Source organism: Oncorhynchus kisutch, linkage group LG3 (assembly GCF_002021735.2).
Source record: "Oncorhynchus kisutch isolate 150728-3 linkage group LG3, Okis_V2, whole genome shotgun sequence".
In the NCBI taxonomy this organism is placed as follows: domain Eukaryota; kingdom Metazoa; phylum Chordata; class Actinopteri; order Salmoniformes; family Salmonidae; genus Oncorhynchus; species Oncorhynchus kisutch.
In genome coordinates, this window is record NC_034176.2 from 39865584 (window position 1) to 39889292 (window position 23709).

A 23709-nucleotide genomic window follows, 5' to 3' on the forward strand; every position below is an offset into this window, starting at 1 on the left:
ATTGATATACAGTATATGTTGAAGAGGGTGGGACTCAAGCTGCATCCCTGTCTCACCCCACAACCCTGAGGGAAGATATATGTGTGTTTATTGCCAATTTGAACTGCACACACTGTTTGTGTACATTGATTTTATAATGTCATATGTTTTCCCCCAACACCGCTTTCCATCAATTTGTATAGGAGATCCTCAAATTGAATCAAAAGCTTTTTTGAAATCAACAAAGCATGAGAAGACTTTGCTTTTGTTTTGTTTGTTTGTCAATAAGGGTGTATACATTGTCTGTCTCTTTCTCTCTCTGCGACTGTGTGATAGAGCACATGGCTCAATTAGATGAAAGGTTAGCTAGTTTTGATGCTCTCTTTTTTCCTTATTAAGTTATTGGATGAGTAGATGGCAGATTGATCTGGCAGGCCAGCAGCCTGAAAGGTCACTTTGTAGTTTGTGAGCTCTGACTCATAACTGGAGAAAGGGGCTACTCATACATTGGAGAAAGGCTAGTGTTGATTATGTTCTCCAGAGGTGTGTTGTCAATCCAAATGACGTGTGTGTGTGTATATTTATGTGTGATACATACTGTAACTATCACTAACCCGTGCTCTGTTTGTGTGTGTGTGTGTGTGTGTGTGTGTGTGAAGTGTGGCCAAGGCCTTGAAGGTGGCTCTGTATGAGACTCCTACAGGCTGGAGGTTCTTTGGGAACCTGATGGACTCCGGGAGGTGCTCGCTCTGCGGAGAGGAGAGCTTCGGGACAAGTGAGTGTTACTGACTGTTTCTCTCTACTCCTGTTTGACATTTACATTAATCTGAGCCATACTGCAGCTTGTTAACAGCTAAGTTTGCTCAACTTTCAGTAAAAGCCAGTCTGTTCCTGCAGCATCCATATACAGTACATCACATCCTTAAATAGAGAGGCCTGGTAGGAGTCATCCCAGCATAATACATATGAGGGGATGTGTGTGTGTGTAAATAATCCCCATTCTTCTGCTATAAAAGGAGAGAGGAGCTCTGTGAAACGCCAGAACCCTCTGCTGGCAGCTGCTCAACCCACCAGGAAAAACGTGTTTTCTCTCTCTCTCTCTCTCTCTCTCTCTCTCTCTCTCTCTCTCTCTCTCTCTCTCTCTCTCTCTCTCTCTCTCTCTCTCTCTCTCTCTCTCTCTCTCTCTCTCTCTCTCTCTCTCTCTCTCTCTCTCTCTCTCTCTCTCTCTCTCTCTCTCTCTCTCTCTCTCTCTCTCTCTCTCTCTCTCTCTCTCTCTCTCTCTCTCTCTCTCTCTCTCTCTCTCTCTCTCTCTCTCTCTCTCTCTCTCTCTCTCTCTCTCTCTCTCTCTCTCTCTCTCTCTCTCTCTCTCTCTCTCTCTCTCTCTCTCTCTCTCTCTCTCTCATTTAAGGGGCTTTATTGGCATGGGAAACATATGTTTACATTGCCAAAGCAAGTGAAATCTGAGGAATCTAAGATGGAGAAAGAGATAGAAAGGGAAAGAGGAGTATGGAGAGAGAAAGAGGGAAGGTGGGAGGGAGGGAACAGGAGAAAGAAGTAGAGAAAGTTGAAGTGAGCAGGAGAGAGAAAGGAAAGAGAGATGCAGAGGGACAGTAGATAAGGAGGTAATTAAGGGAAAACAGAAAGAGGGGGAATGGAGAGCAGGGGAAAAAATTGGAAGAGACAGAGATGAATAGGACGGAGTGCTATGTGACTTTGTGCTTTGCTCGACCCATTTAAGGCTAAACGGCTAGAAAGAGCAGCAGTAAATTAGGGCTATGTTCGATCCTCTCTCTCCCTGTCAAACAGCTTCAGCTGAAACTTTTATTCATAAACATTAGTCCGGTCTGTATTGTTTGCCTTCTAATTTACATACAGAGAATCCAATTTGAGCTTTGAGATCTTCTCAAACCGCTTCATAAAACCATTACATTGTTTTTGGTCGTTGTCTTGAAATTGGTGGTTTGTTTGAGATTATTATCATTGTTTTTTTCATTCCTCTTCTTATTGTTATACACTACGAGGCAGATGGGGAAAGGACTGATCTTGTGATTTTGATCTTGTGATTTTTTTTGTTTTATTAGACAGCTTGTAAAGACATCCAGTGTCTCTGTGTGTGTGTGTGTGTGTGTGTGTGTGTGTGTGTGTGTGTGTGTGTGTGTGTGTGTGTGTGTGTGTGTGTGTGTGTGTGTGTGTGTGTGTGTGTGTGTGTGTGTGTGTGTGTGTGTGTGTATGTGTGTGTGTGTGTGTGCGTGCGTACATGCGCGTGTCCACAACAAAATTCACTTCAATGAAATCAGAAAGACAGAGAGGGGGTGGAGAGAGACAGCGGCGGGGCAGCGGAAATTGGCAACTGTCAATTTCCCAACAGCCGTACAGTGTTCTATTAGGGCCAGACTTACTAAACATTTACTCCACAACAAAGTATGCACCTCTTAGTTTCCACAGGAAACAAAACATAGAACATAACAAAAAATATATGTTAAAAAGAAAGGATCAGATGTAAAAGGTACAAGTTGGAACCATAAATATGGTTCTTTGAAGAACCATACAAAATCCCAAACCGGAAATGTTTTGAATAGCCCTGCTTTTAACCCTGATTTGCATATTTCCCAGGGTGCCTTTAGAGTGAATTTTAGAGTTACCAGTACAACCCATGACTGTGTTTGCAAGTGATAGAGACATAGTTGTTGAGTTCAATCAATCAATGTACATGCAAACACATAGATATTTAAACAAACAATTATAAAAATCTACTTGCAATAGAGCATGCTGGGAAATATGATAATGATGGGCATGGTTTTGGTTCAACTCTGGTTATTAACCCCAACACTGGGGTTATTTTACACCACTGAATGTTATTTTAACTCTTTATAGTAATGTTTTAACTCAACACTAGAAATGTTCAACTGAAGAATCAACACTAGTTAACACTGGTGAATTTGCTGTGTGCTATGAAAGGGACACATCTGCAGGCTTCCATACATTTTGAGAACCTTTGGAAGAACTGGAGATATCACGTCCAGAACCCCACTCTTAACTCAAAGGTTCTTTATCGAGCAAGAATTCTCCAAGGAACCTTAAGAGCCGAGGAAGAACCTTAATTTTTTTCAGTGTACTATAGGCCGATTCCGACTTAGCAAATTCCGCCTTTCTTGCGCACGCCTTTCCTACGCACTTCTTAGTAGTTGCTATTCAGACTTATGAAGGTGCATAATGGGCTTTGCAGGCGTGGTTCACTTGCGCACGCTGAATAAATGTCATTCAACCGCTGAAAACCCTCCCACTTGCTGGCCAACAGATTTTCTCTTGGAGTTTTCATTCAATAGGGGTTTCAGTACATTTATCTTAAGCCATCCCTTTAAATATGGTGTACCTTTAATTACAATTTTGCCGACAGACTAGAATACATCGAGAGAATGGGTTCAGAAAATAGGGATCCGTGAAAGACAGCCATCTATGGATATTTGTCTCAGTTCAGCATCAAGTGGTAGATTTTTTATTTTTTATTTAGGCACATTTTAGGGTTAAGGAAAGTATGTATGAATCATGAAAGAAAACAGGTTTAGAGAGCCTTTATGCACAAAATATATTGATGAATAATACATACAGTGGTTTGATTCATCCTGACAGTTGTCATATTCAAGTTCAAACCATGAAATATTGGAAGGTGAAAAGAAAAGTGTACAATAGGGGTTGAATAATAGTCCTATGAATGTACCCAAACTCTCACTAGTCATGGAACTGTGATGACAACGGTCCAATCGTCGTGAACCATGCGCCAGGCTCTAGGTTTAACCTGCTACGTGTGGTCTGAGTTCCAGAATTATTCAAATAGGCTACATGTCCTAAACTATTGCACAGCATTAGCCTAATATGATCCAGTAACCCTCAGGAACAACTTACACTGATGTGACAGAGGAAAGAAAGGTAAATTCAGGGAATGATGCAAAATGTAAGCTTCAAATTGAAGGAAACAAACATTAAAGTGACTGTTATTAACGTATGTGGGTCTTACTAATGCTGGCTGCCGATAGTGGCTAATATTTAACATGATACAAAATGTTGTTTTTTTTAAATCAAATGGAGAAACGCCCAGGCATTGGCTATAATTATAACATTCTAAAGCTCAGACATGAACTCTGCAGGTTTAGCCCTACAGAAGCCTGTAGTTTGGGTGTCCAAAATTCATCCCCCCAAATTATGAGGGCACACAATAAAAAGTCTGGGAATAACGGCATAGCTATTTATAGCCTATTTCACTGTGGCTCATTTTACTTTTTTTCTCTAGGGATCACAAGGAAAACTCATCTAAAACAGTTGCTATGTGTATTTACAATCCCCTTCCCCAATCGGATTACTCATTTACCGAGCTCTTATCAATAGCTCTTATCAATAGCTCTTATCAATAGCTCTTATCAAGTTGTAAAATACAGTGCATGGAGAATCCTGTTATTTATATCGGGGGGGGGTAGATTTTTTTTCCCACTTGGAAACAGCACGTTCGTTCCACCTTATTCATGTTTGCTCACACGTAAAGGTGGTGGAATTATGAGGGAATTACATCAAGGCCAGAATTTTGTTTATTTGTAGACACAGCTCTGCCACGCCTTCCTTTCGCAGATCTCCGCCCCGAATTAATAGTGAATAGTGGGTGAATAGTATGCTATTCTCATTCTTAAGTTAAAGTTAAAAAAAATGGGCATAGACAGAAAAGTGCATAAAAAGGGAATAACATTCCATTGTACGCTCGTTTAACTCGAGTTGGAATTGGGGCCTACGTGAATAAAGATACAGTCCATTCGAAAAGTATTCAGACCCCTTGACTTTTTCCACATTTTGTTAAATTACAGCCTTATTCTAAAATGGATTAAATAAATAAAAATCCTGATCAATCGACACACAATACCCCATAATGACAAAGGAAAAAAAGGTTTAAAAAAGGTTTTGCAAAGGTATTCAAAATAAAAACAGAAATACCGTATTTAAATAGGTTTTCAGACCCTTTGCTATGAGACTCAAAATTGAGCTCAGATTATTCCAATTTCCATTGATCATCCTTTAGATGTTTCCACCTGTGGTAAATTCAATTGATTGGACATGATTTGGAAAGGCACACACCTGTCTATACAAGGTCCCACAGTTGGCAGTGCATGTCAAAGCTCTGTGGTCAAAGGAATTGTCCACAGAGCTCCGAGACAGAATTGTGTCGAGGCACAGATGAGAGGAAGGGTACCAAAAAATGTCTGAAGCATTGAAGGTCCCCAAGAACACAGTGGCCTCCATCATTCTTAAATGGAAGAAGTCTGGAACCACCAAGACTCTTCCTAGAGTTGGCCGCCCAGCCAAACTGAGCAATAGGGGGAGAAGGGCCTTGGTCAGGGGGGGTGACAAAGAACCGGATGGTCACTCTGACAAAGCTCCAGAGTTCCCCTGTGTAGATGGGTGAACCTTCCAGAAGGACAGCCATCTCTGCGGCACTCCACCATTCAGGCCTTTATGGTAGAGTGGCCAGAGGGAAGCCACTCCTCAGTAAAAGGCACATGACAGCTCACTTGGAGTTTGCCAAAAGGCACCTAAAGACTCTCAGACCCTGAGAAACAAGATTCTCTGGTCTGATATAACCAAGATTGAACTCTTTAGCCTTAATGCCAAGCATCACATCTTGAGGAAACCTGTCACCATCCCTACGGTGAAGTATGGTGGAGGCAGCAACATGCTGTGGGGCTGTTTTTCAGCGACAGGGACTGGGAGACTAGTCAGGATCGAGGAGAAAGATGAACGGAGCAAAGTAGAGAGACATCCTTGATGAAAACCTGCTCCAGAGTGCCCAGGGCCTCAGACTGGGGTGAACGTTCACCTTCCAACAGAACAACAACCCTAAGCAGACAGCCAAGACAATGTAGGAGTGGCTTCGGGAACAAGTCAATTCAATTCAAGGGCTGTAGATTATTTAGGCACATTTTAGGGTTAAGGAAAGTATGTATGAATCATGAAAGAAAACAGGTTTAGAGAGCCTTTATGCACAAAATATATTGATGAATAATACATACAGTGGTTTGATTCATCCTGACAGTTGTCATATTCAAGTTCAAACCATGAAATATTGGAAGGTGAAAAGAAAAGTGTACAATAGGGGTTGAATAATAGTCCTATGAATGTACCCAAACTCTCACTAGTCATGAAACTGTGATGACAACGGTCCAATCGTCGTGAACCATGCGCCAGGCTCTAGGTTTAACCTAGTGTGTACCAAGCTTGTAGTGTCATACCCAAGAAGACTTGATCATTACCAAAGGTCCTTCAAGAAAGTACAGAGTGAAAGGTCTGAATACCTATGTAAATTAGATATTTCGGGGGGGGGGGGGGGTTCCTCATAATTTTGCTTTGTCATTATGTGGTATTGTGATTAGATTGATGAGAAAAACTATTCAATCCGTCTTAGAAAAGGCTGTAACGTAACAAAATGTGGAAAAAGTAAAGGGGTCTGAATACTTTGCGAATGCACATAACTTTATTGTTTGCGTCTTTTATTCCCATCTAAAACCAACAGGTGCGAATTTTGCACTGCAGCTCACACTTAGATCTGGTCCTTAGTGTAGAATAGCCCACCTCAGTTAGAGATCACTGGCAGTGTGAACAGACTGATCTCGCCACAGGGAGACTAGCTGCACTTAAAGAGATACCAGTCTGTTTGTGTTAGTATACTCCTCTCTCCCCAGCCGACTTTGTTTTTATTTTGACCTTTATTCAACTTGGCAAGTCAGTTAGAAACTAATTCTTATTTACAATGACGGCCTAGGAATAGTGGCCTAGGAATAGTGGCCTAGGAACAGTGGGTTAACTGCCTTGTTTGGCGGCAGAACGACAGATTTTTACCTTGTCAGCTCGGGAATTCGATCTAGCAACCTTTCAGTTATTGGCCCAATGCTCAGTTGAAGTCGGAAGTTTACATACACTTAGGTTGGAGTCATTAAAACTCGTTTCTCAACCACTCCACAAATTTCTTGTTTGGAAAGTCGGTTAGGACATCTACTTTGTGCATGATACAAGTCATTTTTCCAACAATTGTTTACAGACAGATTATTTCACTTATTCACAATTCACTGTTCACAATTCCAGTGGGTCAGAAGTTTACATACACTAAGTTTACTGTGCCTTTAAATAGCTTGGAAAATTCCAGAAAATTATGTCATGGCTTTAGAAGCTTCTGATAGGCCAATTGACATAATTTGAGTCAATTGGAGGTGTACCTGTGGATGTATTTCAAGGCCTACCTTCAAACTCAGTGCCTCTTTGCTTGACATCATGGGAAAATCTAAAGAAATCAGCCAAGACCTCAGAAAAAGATTGTGGACCTCCATAAGTGGACCTCCAAATGCCTGAAGGTACCATGTTCATCTGTACAAACAATAGTATGCAAGTATAAACACCATGGGACCACGCAGCCGTCATACTGCTCAGGAAGGAGACGCGTTCTGTCTCCTAGAGAATGTACTCCCAGAACAACAGCAAAGGACCTTGTGAAGATTCTGGAGGAAGCAGGTACAAAAGTATCTATATCCACAGTTAAACAACTCCTCTTATTGACATAACCTGAAAGGCCACTCAGCAAGGAAGAAGCCACTGCTCCAAAACCGCCATGAAAAAGCCAGACTACGGTTTGCGACTGCACATGGGGACAAAGATCAAAAATAGAACTGTTTGGCCATAATGACCATCATTATGTTTGGAGGAAAAAGGGGAGGCTTGCAAGCCGAAGAACACCATCCCAACCGTGAAGCACGGGGGTGGCAGCATCATGTTGTGGGGTTGCTTTGCTGCAGGAGTTACTGGTGCACTTCACAAAATAGATGGCTTCATAAGGAGGAAAATTATGTGGATATATTGAAGCAACATCTCAAGACATCAGTCAGGAAGTTAAAGCTTGGTCTCAAATGAGTCTTCCAAATGGACAATGACCCCAAGCATACTTCCAAAGTTGTGTCAAAATGGCTTAAGGACAACAAAGTCAAGGTATTGGAGTGGCCATCACAAAGCCCTGACCTCAATCCTATAGAAAATGTGTGGGAAGAACTGAAAAAGCGTGTGCGAGCAAAGACGCCTACAAACCTGACTCAGTTACACCAGCTATGTCAGGAGGAATGGGCCAAAATCCACCCAACTTAATGTGGGAAGCTTGTGGAAGGCTACCGGAAACGTTTGACCCAAGTTAAACGACTTAAAGGCAATGCTACCAAATGCTAATTGAGTGTATGTAAACTTCTGACCCACTGGGAATGTGATGAAAGAAATAAAAGCTGAAATCAATTATTCTCTCTACTATTAAAATTAAAGAGATGATCCTAACTGACCAAAGACAGGGAAATTTTACTAGGATTAAATGTCAGGAATTGTGAAAAACTGAGTTTAAATGTATTTGGCTAAGGTGTATGTAAACTTCCGGCTTCAACTATAGCTGATGTCATATGGTCAACCCTTTATCTAAATACTTTACAGTTAACACAGACTGTAAGTCACTCTAGATAAGAGTGTCTTCAAAAGAACAAAACTTTTACTCATATATTCAGCATATGTGGCATGCGGAAATCAAACCCACAACCCTGGTTCTACAAGCACCATTTTCCAACAAATGAATAGTACTACCAACAGAATGTGTTGTGAGAGAGCTGGCTTCCTGTTCTGTAGAAAGCCATCAGACTCCCAGAGAGACTCAGGAGAGGCATCCATCCAGTGTTTGTGTGAGAGCCAGAGAAACAAACTAGTGGCTGTTAAAGTCTATGGCTCAGAGTTGATCTGAAGAAAGGGTTCTTGTCAGAACGCCTGTTAGAATGTCTGTTAAAAGGCCTATGAAATAAACCTTGTTTTAATCCGTTTTAGCCAAGGAATCCTCCAGGGTAACATCCCTTAGAAAATATCCCATGCTGGTCTAACATCCCACTCTATATGTTTTGTAACAGGTAATAACAGGGTTATGAAGGTTTAAAACAGGGTTATAACAAGGTTATGAAGGTTCACGTTCTCCTGGGCTAACTTTTCTCCACCCGTGTACAGGTTCAGACCACATCCGTGAGAAGGACGGTCTGTGGTCGGTGCTGGTGTGGCTGTCCATGATGGCTGCCAGGAAACAGGGCGTGGATGAGATCGTCAAGGATCACTGGGCCAAGCTCGGACGCAACTACTTCTGCAGGTCACTGCAGTCGATACTCTGCTATGCAATCAATTAATGGACCCCCTCCCCCCTTGGTGTTGCATAAGGTGTCCCCCTCTCCTGCCCCGGATGACTCCGTTATGCACCCCCCCCATTTGTCTCTTATCTCAGTCCGTCCCCCTGTCCCCACCCCTCTTCTAGCTCTTATTTTAGCTGCTCCCCCAGGAGAGACCGAGAGTCTAGTACTGCCAGTGTTCCTCATTGTCCAAATACATAATCCTCAACATTCCCACGTAAATGTTCCTAAACCCGACACAGACTTCCCACAGGACACAGAGGGAGATGGAGGGGAAATAACCACCTCAGTCTCAACACAGACCAAACTGTTTGGGACTTTGTTTGGGCTTTACTGTGAAGACTTAGAAAATGAATGGAGTTTTATATAAGGAATTGTGCAGTGTCTTTAAATGTCAAGGCTCCAACTTGGTTTAAAGAAGCTCTACAATTAATAAGTGTCTTAAAATGTGTTTGTCTCTATGCTTGTGGTTTCAAGGAGTGTTTGTGTGTCTTTATGCTGCGTTTGTGTATGTGGATTTAATCCCCGAGCCGACTAGGTGAAAAATCTGTCGATGTGCCCTTGAGCAAGTTACTTAACCCTAATTGCGCCTGTAAGTCGTTCTGGATAAGAGCGTCTGCTAAATGACTAAAACGTAAATGTAATCTGTGCGCGGGCACCTGTGTTCACACCTGTGTATGTGTGTCCCCAGGTTTGACTATGAGGGCGTGGACCCCAGAGCAGCCTTCTATCTGATGAGGGACTTGGAGGGGGTGATCACAGACAAAGCCTTCCCAAGCCAGAAGTTTGCTGTGGGGAACACCGTCTACAGCGTGGAGCGAGCTGATAACTTTGAGTACGTCGACCCTGTGGACGGAACCGTGGTCCGCAACCAGGTCAGTCTACCTGCTCCATGGCTCTGAGAGGAGGGAAGGAGAGGAGGAGAATAGGGGAGAGAAGAGGAGGGGAGGAGGAAAGGAGGTTTGGTTGTCTATGAGGTCTATTTAATTGGTCACTTTATTAGTCAAAAAGTCGGCATATATTCCTCTTCCCTCTATCCTTCTCTCTTTCTATCCTCCTACTCCACCCAGAGTGCATGTGCCCAGAGTGGGGTTCCATGTTTGGGCATGGCTGTCTCTATCCCTCCTCAGCCAGTAAACACACACACACACATCCAGTAGAGCACTGCTTTGCACCAGTACTGAGAGACAGAAACAGGGCAGCTAGACAGGCAGAGATACAGTAGTGGAGTGATATACAACCTCTGGTTAGGAACAGTTGGCCTACTGTTGATGTTGAACATACTTTTGAGTGGTAAACACTTCTCTCCGGTTCTTACTTCACTGGTTCCCAAATGGTGTGAAGGCCCCGCTGGTCACAGTCGAGTCCTGCGTTTTCTTTTTCAGAAGCAAAGCTATTCAGCACATTAAACCATGTCTATGGCATTGGTTCTGGTGACATGTTGAGTCATGAGAAGACTCCCAAAGTTGTAGGTGGGTCACAGGGCTAAACGGTTTGGGAACAAGTGATGTGCATAAGGCAGTGATGTCACAGTGGCTAATGTTTTGGCGTGCCCTTTATTCTGATTGGTAGACTTGGTTTCGTCTAGGGCTTGTAATGTCATTGGTGGAGGCAGATATGTCTCGGCTGGGGCCTTTGTTGTGATTGGTGTAAAGACTGATGAATCGGAGTCTGTGTCAGCCATCCACACACATCTCAGTAAAGATGATGAGTGTTAAAGACAGTCTACTGTTGGTGAATATAAACACAGACACACCCGCCACTGCCCCGCGCCTCCATCATATCCATGTCTGTGAAGCTTACCCTGCGGACTACCTCGTTCTGTCCTGGAATGTGTGGAAACTAGCCTGGCATCGACATTTCTCAGCCCCAGCTCATAAGACACACACAGACCAACACAGACAAAATAATGACTCATAAAATCCTGATGGCCACCCATTGGTGTCAGGAGTCTTGGTCTGGGATGTATGATGACATAAGAGATGGAAGCGTGTGTGTCTGTCTAGTGTGTGTGTGTGTGTGTGTGCGCGCTCGCGTGTGTTTGTGTGTGTTTAGCTGTACGTTTGTGTATGTGTGTGTTTGCAGTCAGTCACAGTCCCAATCGGGCCTGTGACAGTAGCAGGATCAAACCTGGGCCATCCTTCACTTTCACCGTGAGCTCACAATGCTCCACAGAGGCACAGCAATTACAGCTAGTAAGTCAGTCAATCAAAAGTGTGACATTCCTCCCCTCCCCCTCCCCCAGTAAACCCTGCTCCCCCTTGTCCATATTATTACATGATACATTCCACATAGACACAGGGTTGTGTCAGCTGTTGTCTCTCCCCTCTGCCTGTCTGCTTGTGAGAGGGAGGGCGGTGTCAGCTGTCCAACACATACATGTGTACACACACATACATACACACACAAGCATATTTACACACACACACACACACACACACCGGAGTATACATACATTCTTAAAACAGAGACACAAGCTCACAAATGTTCACACATACAAAGATACTGTACACATGCTGTGCACATACAAACAAACACACATGCGCACACACACATAGACTGGCTGTGATGACATGTCGAGGGAAGAGAGGCTTTACAGAGCTATGAGTGGGTTGTCTCTGTAGCCTGCTACTGAATTCTTACCACATAGACAGATTACACACATACTATTGTACATTGACCCTCACTCTCCTGACACAAACAAACAACTATATGTACACAAACACAGATAGGGTTGCACTGTAGGTAAGCATACACACAGCCAGGTCAATTCTTACCTTTACTCATATGACTACAGCGGCATCTAGTGGATGTAATTTGATACTGCATTAAACAGCAGACTGTCCTCTGTCTCACTGCCTCTGGACTGTCTGTCTACCTGTCTCAATGCCTCTGGTCAGTCTGTCTACCTGTCTCAATGCCTCTGGTCAGTCTGTCTACCTGCCTCAATGTCTCTGGTCTGTCTGTCTTCCTGTCTCACTGTCTCTGGTCTGTCTGTCTATTTACAGGGTCTGCGGATCATCTTCACTGATGCATCCCGTCTGGTCTTCCGTCTGAGTGGAAGTGGGGGAGGGGCCGGGGCCACAGTCCGGATCTATGCAGAGAGCTTAGAGAGAGACCCCGAGAGACAAAACAGAGAAACTCAGGTAGGGAGTTTACACTGGAATCCATTATGATAGGTACTATAACATTACAGTATGTGCGTGTGTGTGTGTGTGTGTGTGTGTGTGTTTGTTTCCGATAACTCAGCAATGGCAATAAGAGGGTCTTTCTGTATTTACAAGCTTACAGGCCCATGAACTAGGGAGAGGATCTAGAGTCTTAGAAAAAAGGTGCTAAGTAGAACCATATAGGATTATTTGATTTGTTCCAATAGGGGAACCCTTTTTGCAGAGGGTTTAAGCTAGAACCTTCTATATAGGATTCTTCATAGAATCACCTGTAAATTGTTCTGCCTAGAACCCTCTCTTTAAAACTGCAACATTGCCTCTGCACCCCATGACAAAATGTGTCAAGTTGCAGGAAATAAGCTTTAAACCTGCTCAATGTTTTTTCCACCAATAAGACGGGTGTGAACAGTCTCAGTCTCATGTACAGTGCTTGTGCCCATAGAAATAGACGTGGCGCATATTCCCCAATGCTGGAAGTGGGACCAAATGATAACAGCTGCCACATACTTAACCTATAAAGAATTGCCATACTGTATCTTCAGTGTGTATATAGTTGATGTTTATGGTGTCTGGTTGGACAGTTATCTGTAAGACTGGAGGGCTTTTGGTTTTATGCTCAGGCTGTAGTTGTCATTTGTTTTTGGTGGTTTACAGTATAACCCTGATTTCTGAAGGTGGTTTTAGATGCTTGATTAAGTTTGTACAGTACAGCTATATGTAGTTCACTACTCCCCAACACTGGATTCTTAGTGGAACCAATGTGGGTAGTGTAGAAGGCTCCGGGGTTAGGGTTAAGGACAATGCCAATGCAATCAGGCTTATAATCTATCACTACTACTGATTACCTTCAATGCCTTTTACACAGGGACGTAAGGGATTAACATATTCTCAGTCACTGTCCCTTGGCCGTCCTGCGTTTTGAGTATGCTGTAACTATGTTGCTAGTATACCAATACCACACTCACATTGTACACTTATTGGAAGTGGGTAGTGAGTAGTGGTAGTGCATCCTTTCAAGGTCTCTAAATGAAAACGTTTGGGAACCCCTGCCCTAACACAGTGTTGTTAGGAAACTCCTGGTTTACAGGCCACATCAGGGGCCTCGTTTAAAAAAAGATATCTTAGATTTATACTTGAACTTAGTCGTAAGATCATTTCTGACAGTGTGCTTACGTTCGATTCATTAAAGATACTGAGCATAAAAAACCTTGCTTACGCAGGTTCTTAGAAGCCCATTTGTAACTTACGCACCTGTGATCTATAAATCTCAAATGAACTTACAATTGACGGCACCTGAACGTGTCTTACAATCAGCGATTTCCCCTTATAGAACGCTAGCACAAATGAGGGTTTAGTCAGGAATAGCCATGGACCAAAAGAGACAAGGAAACTTTTTGGAAGACGAGATCACGGAGATGGTAGAGGAGATTGAAGACAGGCAACACGTATTATTCGGTGGACTAAATAGTGGGTTGACAAACAAAGCCAAACAGGTAGCTTTGGAGTGTGTCACCGCTGCAGTGAACGAAGTGGGGCAGCAAGACAGAACTGTGGCTGATGTGAAAAAGAAATGTTCTGACCTTTAACTGCAAGGGATAAAAAGAATAGCCGTACCTAACCAGCAGGAAAATGACTTACGTCAAGTCTAGACTATGTGTGGAGATAAGATCATTTCCACGTCAAAGTAAGGTTTTTATAAATAACTACTTCAAATGTGGTTTTCTGCGCAAGTTATACTTAAGATCAGTAAATCCGTTTTATAAATGAGGCCCCTGGCCAGCAAGTCACATAATTACAGCAGGGAAAAATTTTGTGTAATTCCTATTGGAATCCAGCCAGAGTGAGGATATCCAACAATTTGAACTTTTAATCACCTGCAATCTGCATTCAGAATTTGATTAATGTAACTACCTAAATCATCTAAACTGGAACAACTATCTCAGTAACGGGTGCAATAAATCCAAATACTAACATATTGGATTAGTTTAGGACAATGTATGTTATTTATCTTTGTGTAGAATAGGATTAATCAACCAATCAACATACATGCAAAAACACATATATTAAAACAAACAATTATGAAAATCAACCTGCATTAGAGCATGCTGGGAAATATGATAATGATGGGCTTGGTTTTTATAGTTTGACTCTAAACACAGTAAAAATTACACAATCACACTCAAATCTGGTTGTTAACACCAAAACTGGGATTCTTTTTAACTCCTTTATCAACACTAGAAATATTACACAAAAACAAACACTAGGTAAAACTGGCCAATTTGCCACAAATGTCAGTAAGACTGTCCATGATTGAGTCTTTGATTGTAGAGATGGAGATAAACCTGTCTAGTTTGAGTGTTTTTTTGCAGCTCATTCCAGTCACTAGCTGCAGCGAACTGAAAAGAGGATCGACCCAGGGATGTGTGTGCTTTGGGGACCTTTAACAGAATATAACTGGCAGAACTGTTGTTGTATGTGGAGGATGAGGGTTGCAGTAGATATCTCAGATAGAGGGCCCAATAATGTTTTATAAATAAGCATCAACCATTGGCAGAGAAAGCTTGTTGGACACTAAGAAAACTTTGTTGTAGAGCATTTAACACAAAATTCGGGGAGGGGCGAGCTGAGTATAAGACTGTATCATCTGCATATGAATGGATGAGAGAGCTTCCTACTACCTGAGCTATGTTGCTGATGTAAATTGAGAAGAGCGTGGGGCCTAGGATCGAGCCTTGGGGTAATCCCTTGGTGACAGGCAGTCAGAGAGGTAGTTAGCAAAGAACACAATTCTGTTCTGGGTAGAACTCTTTGCCTGACAAAGAACATGTGTCTTCCAAAAGGATTGTTCAAATGAAAACGGTTCTTGGAAGAACCCTTACTGTCCGCAAAGAACGCTTTTGAAAGAGTGTATGGAACATTGTAATTTTCTTTTTATCTAATTAATTAATTTTTTAACCACAAGGACAATGGCATTGTCAACAATAGGGGCATGGTTCACAATGGTCACAAGAAGATGTCTTGATTGTGTACATCTTCACACCCCAGAGTTAATAATACTTGGTGGAAGCTCTTTGGCAGTGAACAGGATGTGGCCACCACAATACTTGAAAATACAGAGGATAAACAACCTTGAAAAGAATGAAGCCTGTGTTCAAATATCTACTCCAAATCATCCATTATGTGTGCAACAAGGCTGTTAAGTAATAATACAAGAAAACACGGCGAAGAAATGAACTTTTTTGCCCAAATTAAAAACTGCAGGCTTGGGTCAAATCCAATACAACACAGAGTAAAATCCTCTGTATTTTCAAGTATTGTGGTGGCAGCGTCATGTTATTGGTATTCTTGTCACCACCAGGGACTGGTGAGTTTGTCAGGATCACAATGAACATGAAAGGAGGACAATCCACAAATTCTAATGCCCAAAAAATATAAGTGACAAAAAGTCAAACCAGAATGGCTTTCCAAGAGGTGTTGAGTATTCCAGAGTGGTCCAGTTTCAGTCCTGACTTAAAATTGCTTGAATATTGCTGTCCATCAATGATTCCCAACCAAATTTACTGAGCTTGAGCAATTCTGACAAAACAATGGATCAATGTTGTCCTAAGAGTTGTGCAAAGTTAGTAGAATCATGTTCAAGATGTTTCACAGCTGTAATTGCTGCCAAAAGTGCTTCCACTAAGTATTAAACGGTCCAATGCAATCCGTCCCACCAAAACAGGCTGACATTTCAGGCGGTCTTTTCAAACAGCTCTTACTCTAAAAAGGCATTATCATCATTTTTTACAATTTCACAGTATTATTCCAACTTCATAGTGTGGAACTATATATAAAAAAAAATTGACTGCACTGGGCCTTTTACTCTGGGGTGTAAAGACATACACAGTCAAGACATCTTAGTTTCTTTATTTTGTATTCATTTGGAAAATGTTCTATCATTTTATTTCATTTTGAAAACGTGGAAAGTAGATTGTGTTGATTGTATTCCAGTTTTAAATGTAATTTTAAGGCAGAAAATGTGAAGACTGTGAAAGGGGTCTGTAGACTTTCACTAGTGACTGTAGGTGAGTCCTCCCTTACTAAACAAACCCAATCAAATGATAACAACTGCCACATACTTAACCTATAAAGAATTGCCATACTGTATCTTCAGTGTGTATATAGTTGATGTTTATGGTGTCTGGTTGGACAGTTATCTGTAAGACTGGAGGGCTTTTGGTTTTATGCTCAGGCTGTAGTTGTCATTTGTTTTTGGTGGTTTACAGTATAACCCCGATTTCTGAAGGTGGTTTTAGATGCTTGATTAAGTTTGTACAGTACAGCTATATGTAGTTCACTACTCCCCAACACTGGATTCTTAGTGGAACCAATGTGGGTAGTGTAGAAGGCTCCGGGGTTAGGGTTAAGGACAATGCCAATGCAATCAGGCTTATAATCTATCACTACTACTGATTACCTTCAATGCCTTTTACACAGGGACGTAAGGGATTAACATATTCTCAGTCACTGTCCCTTGGCCGTCCTGCGTTTTGAGTATGCTGTAACTATGTTGCTAGTATACCAATACCACACTCACATTGTACAATTATTGGAACATGAGTAGTGGTAGTGCATCCTTTCAAGGTCTCTATGGGCATTCTAATGGGCATTAGAAAAGAAAGCCTGAAGTAGTGGCAGTAATGGGTGTATTGTGTGAAGTGTGTATGAAGCAGTGTGTGCTGTCTGTATCCCAGGCGGTGCTTGGTCCCCCCCATTGTCAGTATTAGTGCAATGTGTGAAGTGCGTATAAAGCTGTGTGTGTGTGTTCTGTGTCCCAGGCGGTGCTTGGTCCCCCCCATTGTCAGTATTAGTGCAATGTGTGAAGTGCGTATAAAGCTGTGTGTGTGTGTTCTGTGTCCCAGGCGGTGCTGGGTCCCCTCATTGCCATCGCCCTGAAGATCTCTGACATCCACGAGAGGACAGGACGCCGCAGCCCCACCGTCATCACCTGAGCTCTGCTCCACCGCACACACACACACACACCTGAGTGCTCCCCCCCACAAAACACACACGCATCTCTGAGGCCACCACGTCCTGCTTGTTGTCACACCTGGGGCCAATAGCAAGCAAGCGCTATTCACTCTCTATTTATATCAAAATTTTAAATATGATTTGGTCTGCAAAGAAAAGAAGCAAGCTGTGTATTTTAGCAGTTGAAAAGACACCAATTGTTAATATCATGCCTCTGTTTTGAAAGTTTTGTGTTCTGGATGTGTGAAATTACAGCCACAAAGCCTGTGTCTTTATCTATGTGTGTGTGTGTTTGTTTGCCTTATCATTCATTATAAAGGCGACTGACGGAATTAAAGGCAGAAGTCCAGTTGTTTATACAACATGTTTTCTTACGATATATTTTTTAACATAGTATAATTTTAAGCAGCGTTTCACCTTTCAGGAAGTTTCTGCCACATGCATGCATGCGTGCACACACACACACACACACACACACACATTCTTCCAATGTATGTTTGTCTTTTGCCACGAGTAAATCGCACATACAGAAAAATGATATATTGGAATATATTTCAATAAAATATAAATATATTTAAATATATGTGGGAAATGTATTTATCAAATACATAAATAAATAAAATATATGTACATGTATATTTGTAAAATACACACTCACCTCACAACCTTCTCCGTCCTTAGCACTAGGTTCCCAGAGTGGTGTTTTGCAATGCTAAGTTGGATCAACTGGAGTTGCAGTTGAAAATAAATTCTACAGCAATTGAGGTATAGCCTACCTGCCACTTATGAAACATAGTAAAAAATAAATGAGGTGTTATTTCGGAAACTTAAAACACTTGAAAGTAATTTTTTTAATACATTAAAATATGTTTCCCGAGCTGTCAATTACAATTTGAAACGTTCCCGATCCCCATCCACCTCCAATTGAAGGAGCAGACTTTACAATTTTGAATTTTTGAAGAAGGAGAAGAGCTGTTGTCACCGCCAAAAAGCTTTTGCTCATTTTATTATCCATTCATAACATTTAATTAAAATATGTTTTTAACCTGATGGGTGACGAAAGAAGAGTTTTCAACGAACTTGCTAACTAACACAGCTAGCTACCTACCTAGCTAGCTCCTTCTTTAGCTTGCCACGAACATGCAGTGTGACTGGTAAGAATTGTTTTGAAAATTAAAGTTCAGTAGAGTTAATGTCATGTATTAGATATCATTTCATTGCCAAAACTATTGTTAAAATGTTCTTGGCTAGCCAAGCAACGTGTTGCTTGCTAGCTAGCTAACTTAGCTAGGTTTAGTGAGGGGGATATTTCTGATAGAACTGGCTAGCTGGATTATTTATAGCAACAACAAAAAATATATTTGTACCTCCTGCAGTGGATCCTTCTGGTCTGGAGCACAGTTGCCTATGGATAGACCCCATCCAATGTAAGTCGTCTTTTGTATCATTTAGTTAGCTAGTTCCCAATTCAATAAAAATGTGTTCACAAACATTAACCCCTTGTTTATTTTTTATCTTGTGTGGAATTGTTTCACTGACTCCATTATCCACAAGGTAACTGTCAACTTGTCAGTCAGCAATGAACACTGGAGGTGAGGGAATCTACATTATAAGTATCAATTTGATGCTAATGAACATAAACCCCTAATTCTTCATCTTGTGTCCAATGTTTTCACTGACTCTTGTCTTTGCGTTATTCACAGGGTAACTGTTAACATGTGACTCTGAAAATGGACATTATAGGTGAAGGAATCTACATTGGAAAACTGATTGAATGAATGTTGTTTCCATGTCATTTAACAAAAAATGTAATGTGATGATGTTGAATAAAATGTGGAAAACTGATTGGATTTGCAAAAAGTCATCAATGTAGGGTAATTTCAAGTTTTAACCTAAATGTTGAATTTTTGTTGATTTCACGGTGAATTAACATTAGTTGACAATGACTCAGCCAAATGTAAAATCAAAACTAGATGTGGAAATTATGTCTGTACCCAGTGGGAATTTGAGAGCAAAAAAATAAATATATATACTGTCACACCCTCATCTGCTTCACCTGTCTTTGTGTTTGTCTCCCTGTTTCGAATAAATCATCTGAGGACTGTACAATCCGCCTCCCGTGTCTGGATCAGGGTCATGTCCTGATTTGTGATATATACAGTGCCAGTCAAAAGTTTGTACACACCTACTCATTCACAGGTTTTTCTTTATTTCAAAGTAGCCATCCTTTGCCTTGAGGACAGCTTTGCACACTCTAAGCATTCGCTCAATCAGCTTCATGTGTTTTCTAATACCTTTTTATGTCACGCCCTGGCCATAGAGAGGCTTTTTATTCTCTATTTTGTTTAGCCAGGGTGTGACTAGTTGAATGGTTGAAAAAATATACAGTACCAGTCAAAAGTTTGGACACAAATTTATTTGTATTATTTCCTACATTGTAGAATAATATTGTAGACGTCAATCAAAACCATGAAATAACACATATGGAATCATGTGGTAACCAAAAAACTGTTAAACAAATCAAAATGCATTTGAGATTCTTCAAAGTAGCCACCCTTGCCTTGATGACAGCTTTGCACACTCTTGGCATTCTCTCAACCAACTTCAACTAGAATGCTTTTCCAACAGTCTTGGAGATCCCACATATGCTGAGCACTTGTTGGCTGCTTTTCCTTCACTCTGCGGTCCAACTCATCCCAAACCCTCTCAATTGGGTTGAGGTCGGGTGATTGTGAAGGTCATCTGATGCAGCACTCCATCAATCTCCTTCTTGGTAAAATCGCACTTACACAGCCTCAAGGTGTGTTTGGGGTCATTGTCCTGTTGAAAAACAAATGATAGTCCCACTGCAGAATGATGTGGTAGCCATGCTGCTTAAGTGTGCCTTGAATTCTAAATAAATCCCAGACAGTCACCAGTAAAGCACCCCAACACCATCACACCTTCTCCTCCATGCTTCATGGTTGGAACCACACATGCAAAGATCATCCATCCACCTACTCTGGTGGTTGGATCCAAAAATCTCACATTTGGACTCATCAGACCAAAGGACAGATTTCCACCAGTCTAATGTCCTTTGCTTGTGTTTCTTGGCCCAACGAAGTCTCTTATTTTTTGGTGTCCTTTAGTAGTGGTTTCATTGCAGCAATTTGACCATGAAGGCCTGATTCACGCAGTCTCCTCTGAACAGTTAATGTTGAAATGTGTCTGCTACTTGAACTCTGAAGCATTTATTTGGGCTGCAATCTGAGGTACAATTAATTGCCGATTTCTGAGGCTGGTAACTAATGAACGTATCCTCTGCAGCAGAGGTAACTCTGGGTCTTCCTTCCTGTGTTAGGCCTCATGAGAGCCAGTTTTATCATAGTGCTAGATGGTTTTTGATGAAACTTTCAAAGTTCTTGAAATGTTCCGGATTGACTGACCTTCATGTCTTAAAGTAATGATGGACGGTCGTTTCTCTTTGCTGATTTGAGCTGTTTTTGTTTTAGTATGGACTTGGTCTTTTGCCAAATAGTGCTTGTCAGAACACAACTGATTGGCACAAACACATTAAGAAGGAAAGAAATTCCACAAATGAACTTTTACAAGAAACACCAGTTAATTTAAATGCATTCCAGGTGACTACCTCATGAAGCCGGTTGAGAGAATGCCAAGAGTGTGCAAAGCTGTCATCAAGGCAAAGGGTGGCTACTTTGAAGAGTCTCAAATATAAAATATATTTTGATTTGTTTAACACTTTTTTTGTTACTACATGATTCCATATATGTTAAAATATATTAATTTTGTAAGTATAATAATGATGTCAACATTTGCATTATGCATTTGCATAATGCATTTTGGTTATAAAGGGCTTCATCACAAACTCAAAGACGGGGTGTTTTGCATTACATCAGTGTTTCTTAATCCTCGCCCTGAGGACCAAAAGGCATACACACACATGATTACACTAATCAAAGGTTTGATGAGTTTATTATTGGAATCAGGTGTGTAGTGCTAGGGACAAAAACACAAATGTGCACCCCTTGGATCCCCAGGACCAGGATTAAGAAACACTGCATTATATTAATGCATTAATAGGTGTTTACACAGACTATAAAGCAGCTATGAGCTCTTGTGAATACTTATAAAACATCAATGTGCATTTCAGCACATTGCATGCATGAGTAGTCGCTAGGTTTTCCTGTGCCTCTTATCTCACCTTTCCCTGAAGCGCTAACGAGCCCCAGTCCGTCCTGCTCTAACCCCTTAGTCTTTCACTGTTTGTGAATCAACACATGCAGGTGAAAGATTATGAATGGCTAGCATTTCCTCGTGTGATATTGTGAATGGCTGCTTTCCTGCCCTCCTGAACACACTGATGAAAAGGCCCTTTTATCAGTGTTTGTAGTGACGCTCAGGTAGAGATACAGGCTTTTGTAATACCTGCTCTTATCAATGACACGTTCATCTTCTACATGGCCTTACCTTGCTGAGCTCATGCTGGGGGCGAGTGGAGCTAACCAATGCTAAGGTATCGCAGAATACCTCTCCATCCTCTATGGCGATATTAACTCAATGTATATTTCCAATGCATCAATACTGTATCCCCAAGGTTTTACTCAACCCTGATTGGTTCAGTTTAGTTTACACAAGCAGTTGGGAATAATAACCAAACCAATTCAATCATGTGACTTGTGTCCAATATGATGAAGTAATACAGTGCATTCGGGAAGGTATTCAGACTCCTTTACTTTACTTTACTTTTTCCACATTTTCTTACGTAAAAGCCTTATTCTAAATTGATTAAATCGTTTTTTTCCTATTCAATCTAAAAATAATTTCCAAGATGGCGTATCTTTTTATATATTTTTTCTTCGCATATCTTTTAAAAATATTTTCTTAACCTCCACTTCAACATACTCTCCTGCAATCCACCTCTTTTGAACCAGAACCCCCAATAGAAGCTAGCCAGCTAACTAGCTACTAGCTAGTAGTCAGCTAGCCACTGCTAGCGGTCATCAGCTAACCTTTAGCCCGGACAACTCTTGCCAGTCTGCACAGCGGGATTCAAACCAGAGCAAATTGGTCTTATTTTTTCCCAAATCTCCGGATTCCTACCGCAAGCTCTGAACCTTTTCACCTGGATCATCGCAGCTAGCTAGCTGCTATCCGAGTGGCCACTCCTGGTTAACGTCTCTGTCCCGAAGCAAGAACCAATTAGCCTGGAGCTAGCCTTTGCTAGGCCCATCTCCCGTCTAGCCACTCTTTGGGCTACAATACCTATTTTACCAATTGGCCTGGACCCCTTTTACTGCCGACAATGAGCCCCGCCGATCCATCACGACTGGACTACTGACGTAATCTGCCCAAGGGTTTTTTTCAACTGGCTCCTCCGTTGCGATGAATGCCCATCTGCTAGCCGCAGCCCGCTAGCTGTCTAGAGCATATCGGACTGTTAGCTGAAGAGGCCCATCGGACAAATTCTTTGGCCACTATACCTATTTTGCCAATAGGCCTGGACCCTTTTACCACACGGAGCCCTGCTGATCCATCACTACTGGTCTGCCAACGTAACAGCACAAGGGGGCTACAATAGACTTCTTCTGTCGCGACGTCCATCTAAGGCCCTTCTGCTAGCTTGCTCGCCCCGGCCTGCTATCTGTCTGAATCGCCGTGACTCCATACTCACTGGACCCCTATGATCACTCAGCTACGCATGCCTCTCCCTAATGTGAATATGCCTTGTCCATTGCTGTTTTGGTTAGTGATTATTGCCTTATTTCACTGTAGAGCCTCTGGCCCTGCTCAATACGCCTTAGCTAACCCTTTATTTCCACCTCCCACACATGCATTGACCTCACCTGGTTTAAGTGACGTTACTAGAGACAATATCTCTCTCATCGTCACTCAATGCATAGGTTTACCTCCACTGTATTCACATCCTACCATACTGCCAAGTTAACAAACAGATCACCGACCATTTTGAATCCCACCGTACCTTCTCCGCTATGCAATCTGGTTTCCGAGCTGGTCATGGGTGTACCTCAGCCACGCTCAAGGTCCTAAACAATATCATAACCGCCATCGATAAGAGACACTACTGTGCAGCTTTATTCCTCGACCTGGCCAAGGATTTCGACTCTGTCAATCACCCCATTCTTATCGGCAGAATCAACAGCCTTGGTTTCTCAAATGACTACCTCGCCTGGTTCACCAACTACTTCTCAGACAGAGTTCAGTGTGTCAAATCGGAGGGCCTCTTGTGCGGACCTCTGGCAGTCTCTATGGGGGTGCCACAGGGTTCAATTATCGGGCAGACTCTTCTCTCTGTATACATCAATGAT

At 41.9% G+C, this 23709-nt stretch overlaps 1 protein-coding gene across 2 annotated transcripts in view; it reads left to right on the forward strand.

The window, feature by feature from the left end:
* pgm5 (phosphoglucomutase 5) overlaps positions 1-19429 on the forward strand; it is a 46289-nt gene extending 26860 nt beyond the window's left edge. The window contains exons 7-12 of one of the 2 annotated variants that reach the window (XR_004205656.1): positions 639-754; positions 9031-9166; positions 9895-10078; positions 12212-12349; positions 17275-18975; positions 19087-19429. Coding sequence is in view for 1 of the 2 variants with exons in the window: in XM_020474792.2 (XP_020330381.1) it covers positions 639-754; positions 9031-9166; positions 9895-10078; positions 12212-12349; positions 17275-17364 (664 nt within the window). In the remaining variant the exon portion in view is untranslated. Of the gene's footprint in view, positions 1-638; positions 755-9030; positions 9167-9894; positions 10079-12211; positions 12350-17274 lie in introns of both variants that reach the window. The other variant, XM_020474792.2, reaches the window with a different exon arrangement.
* The last annotated feature ends 4280 nt before the right edge of the window (positions 19430-23709 follow it).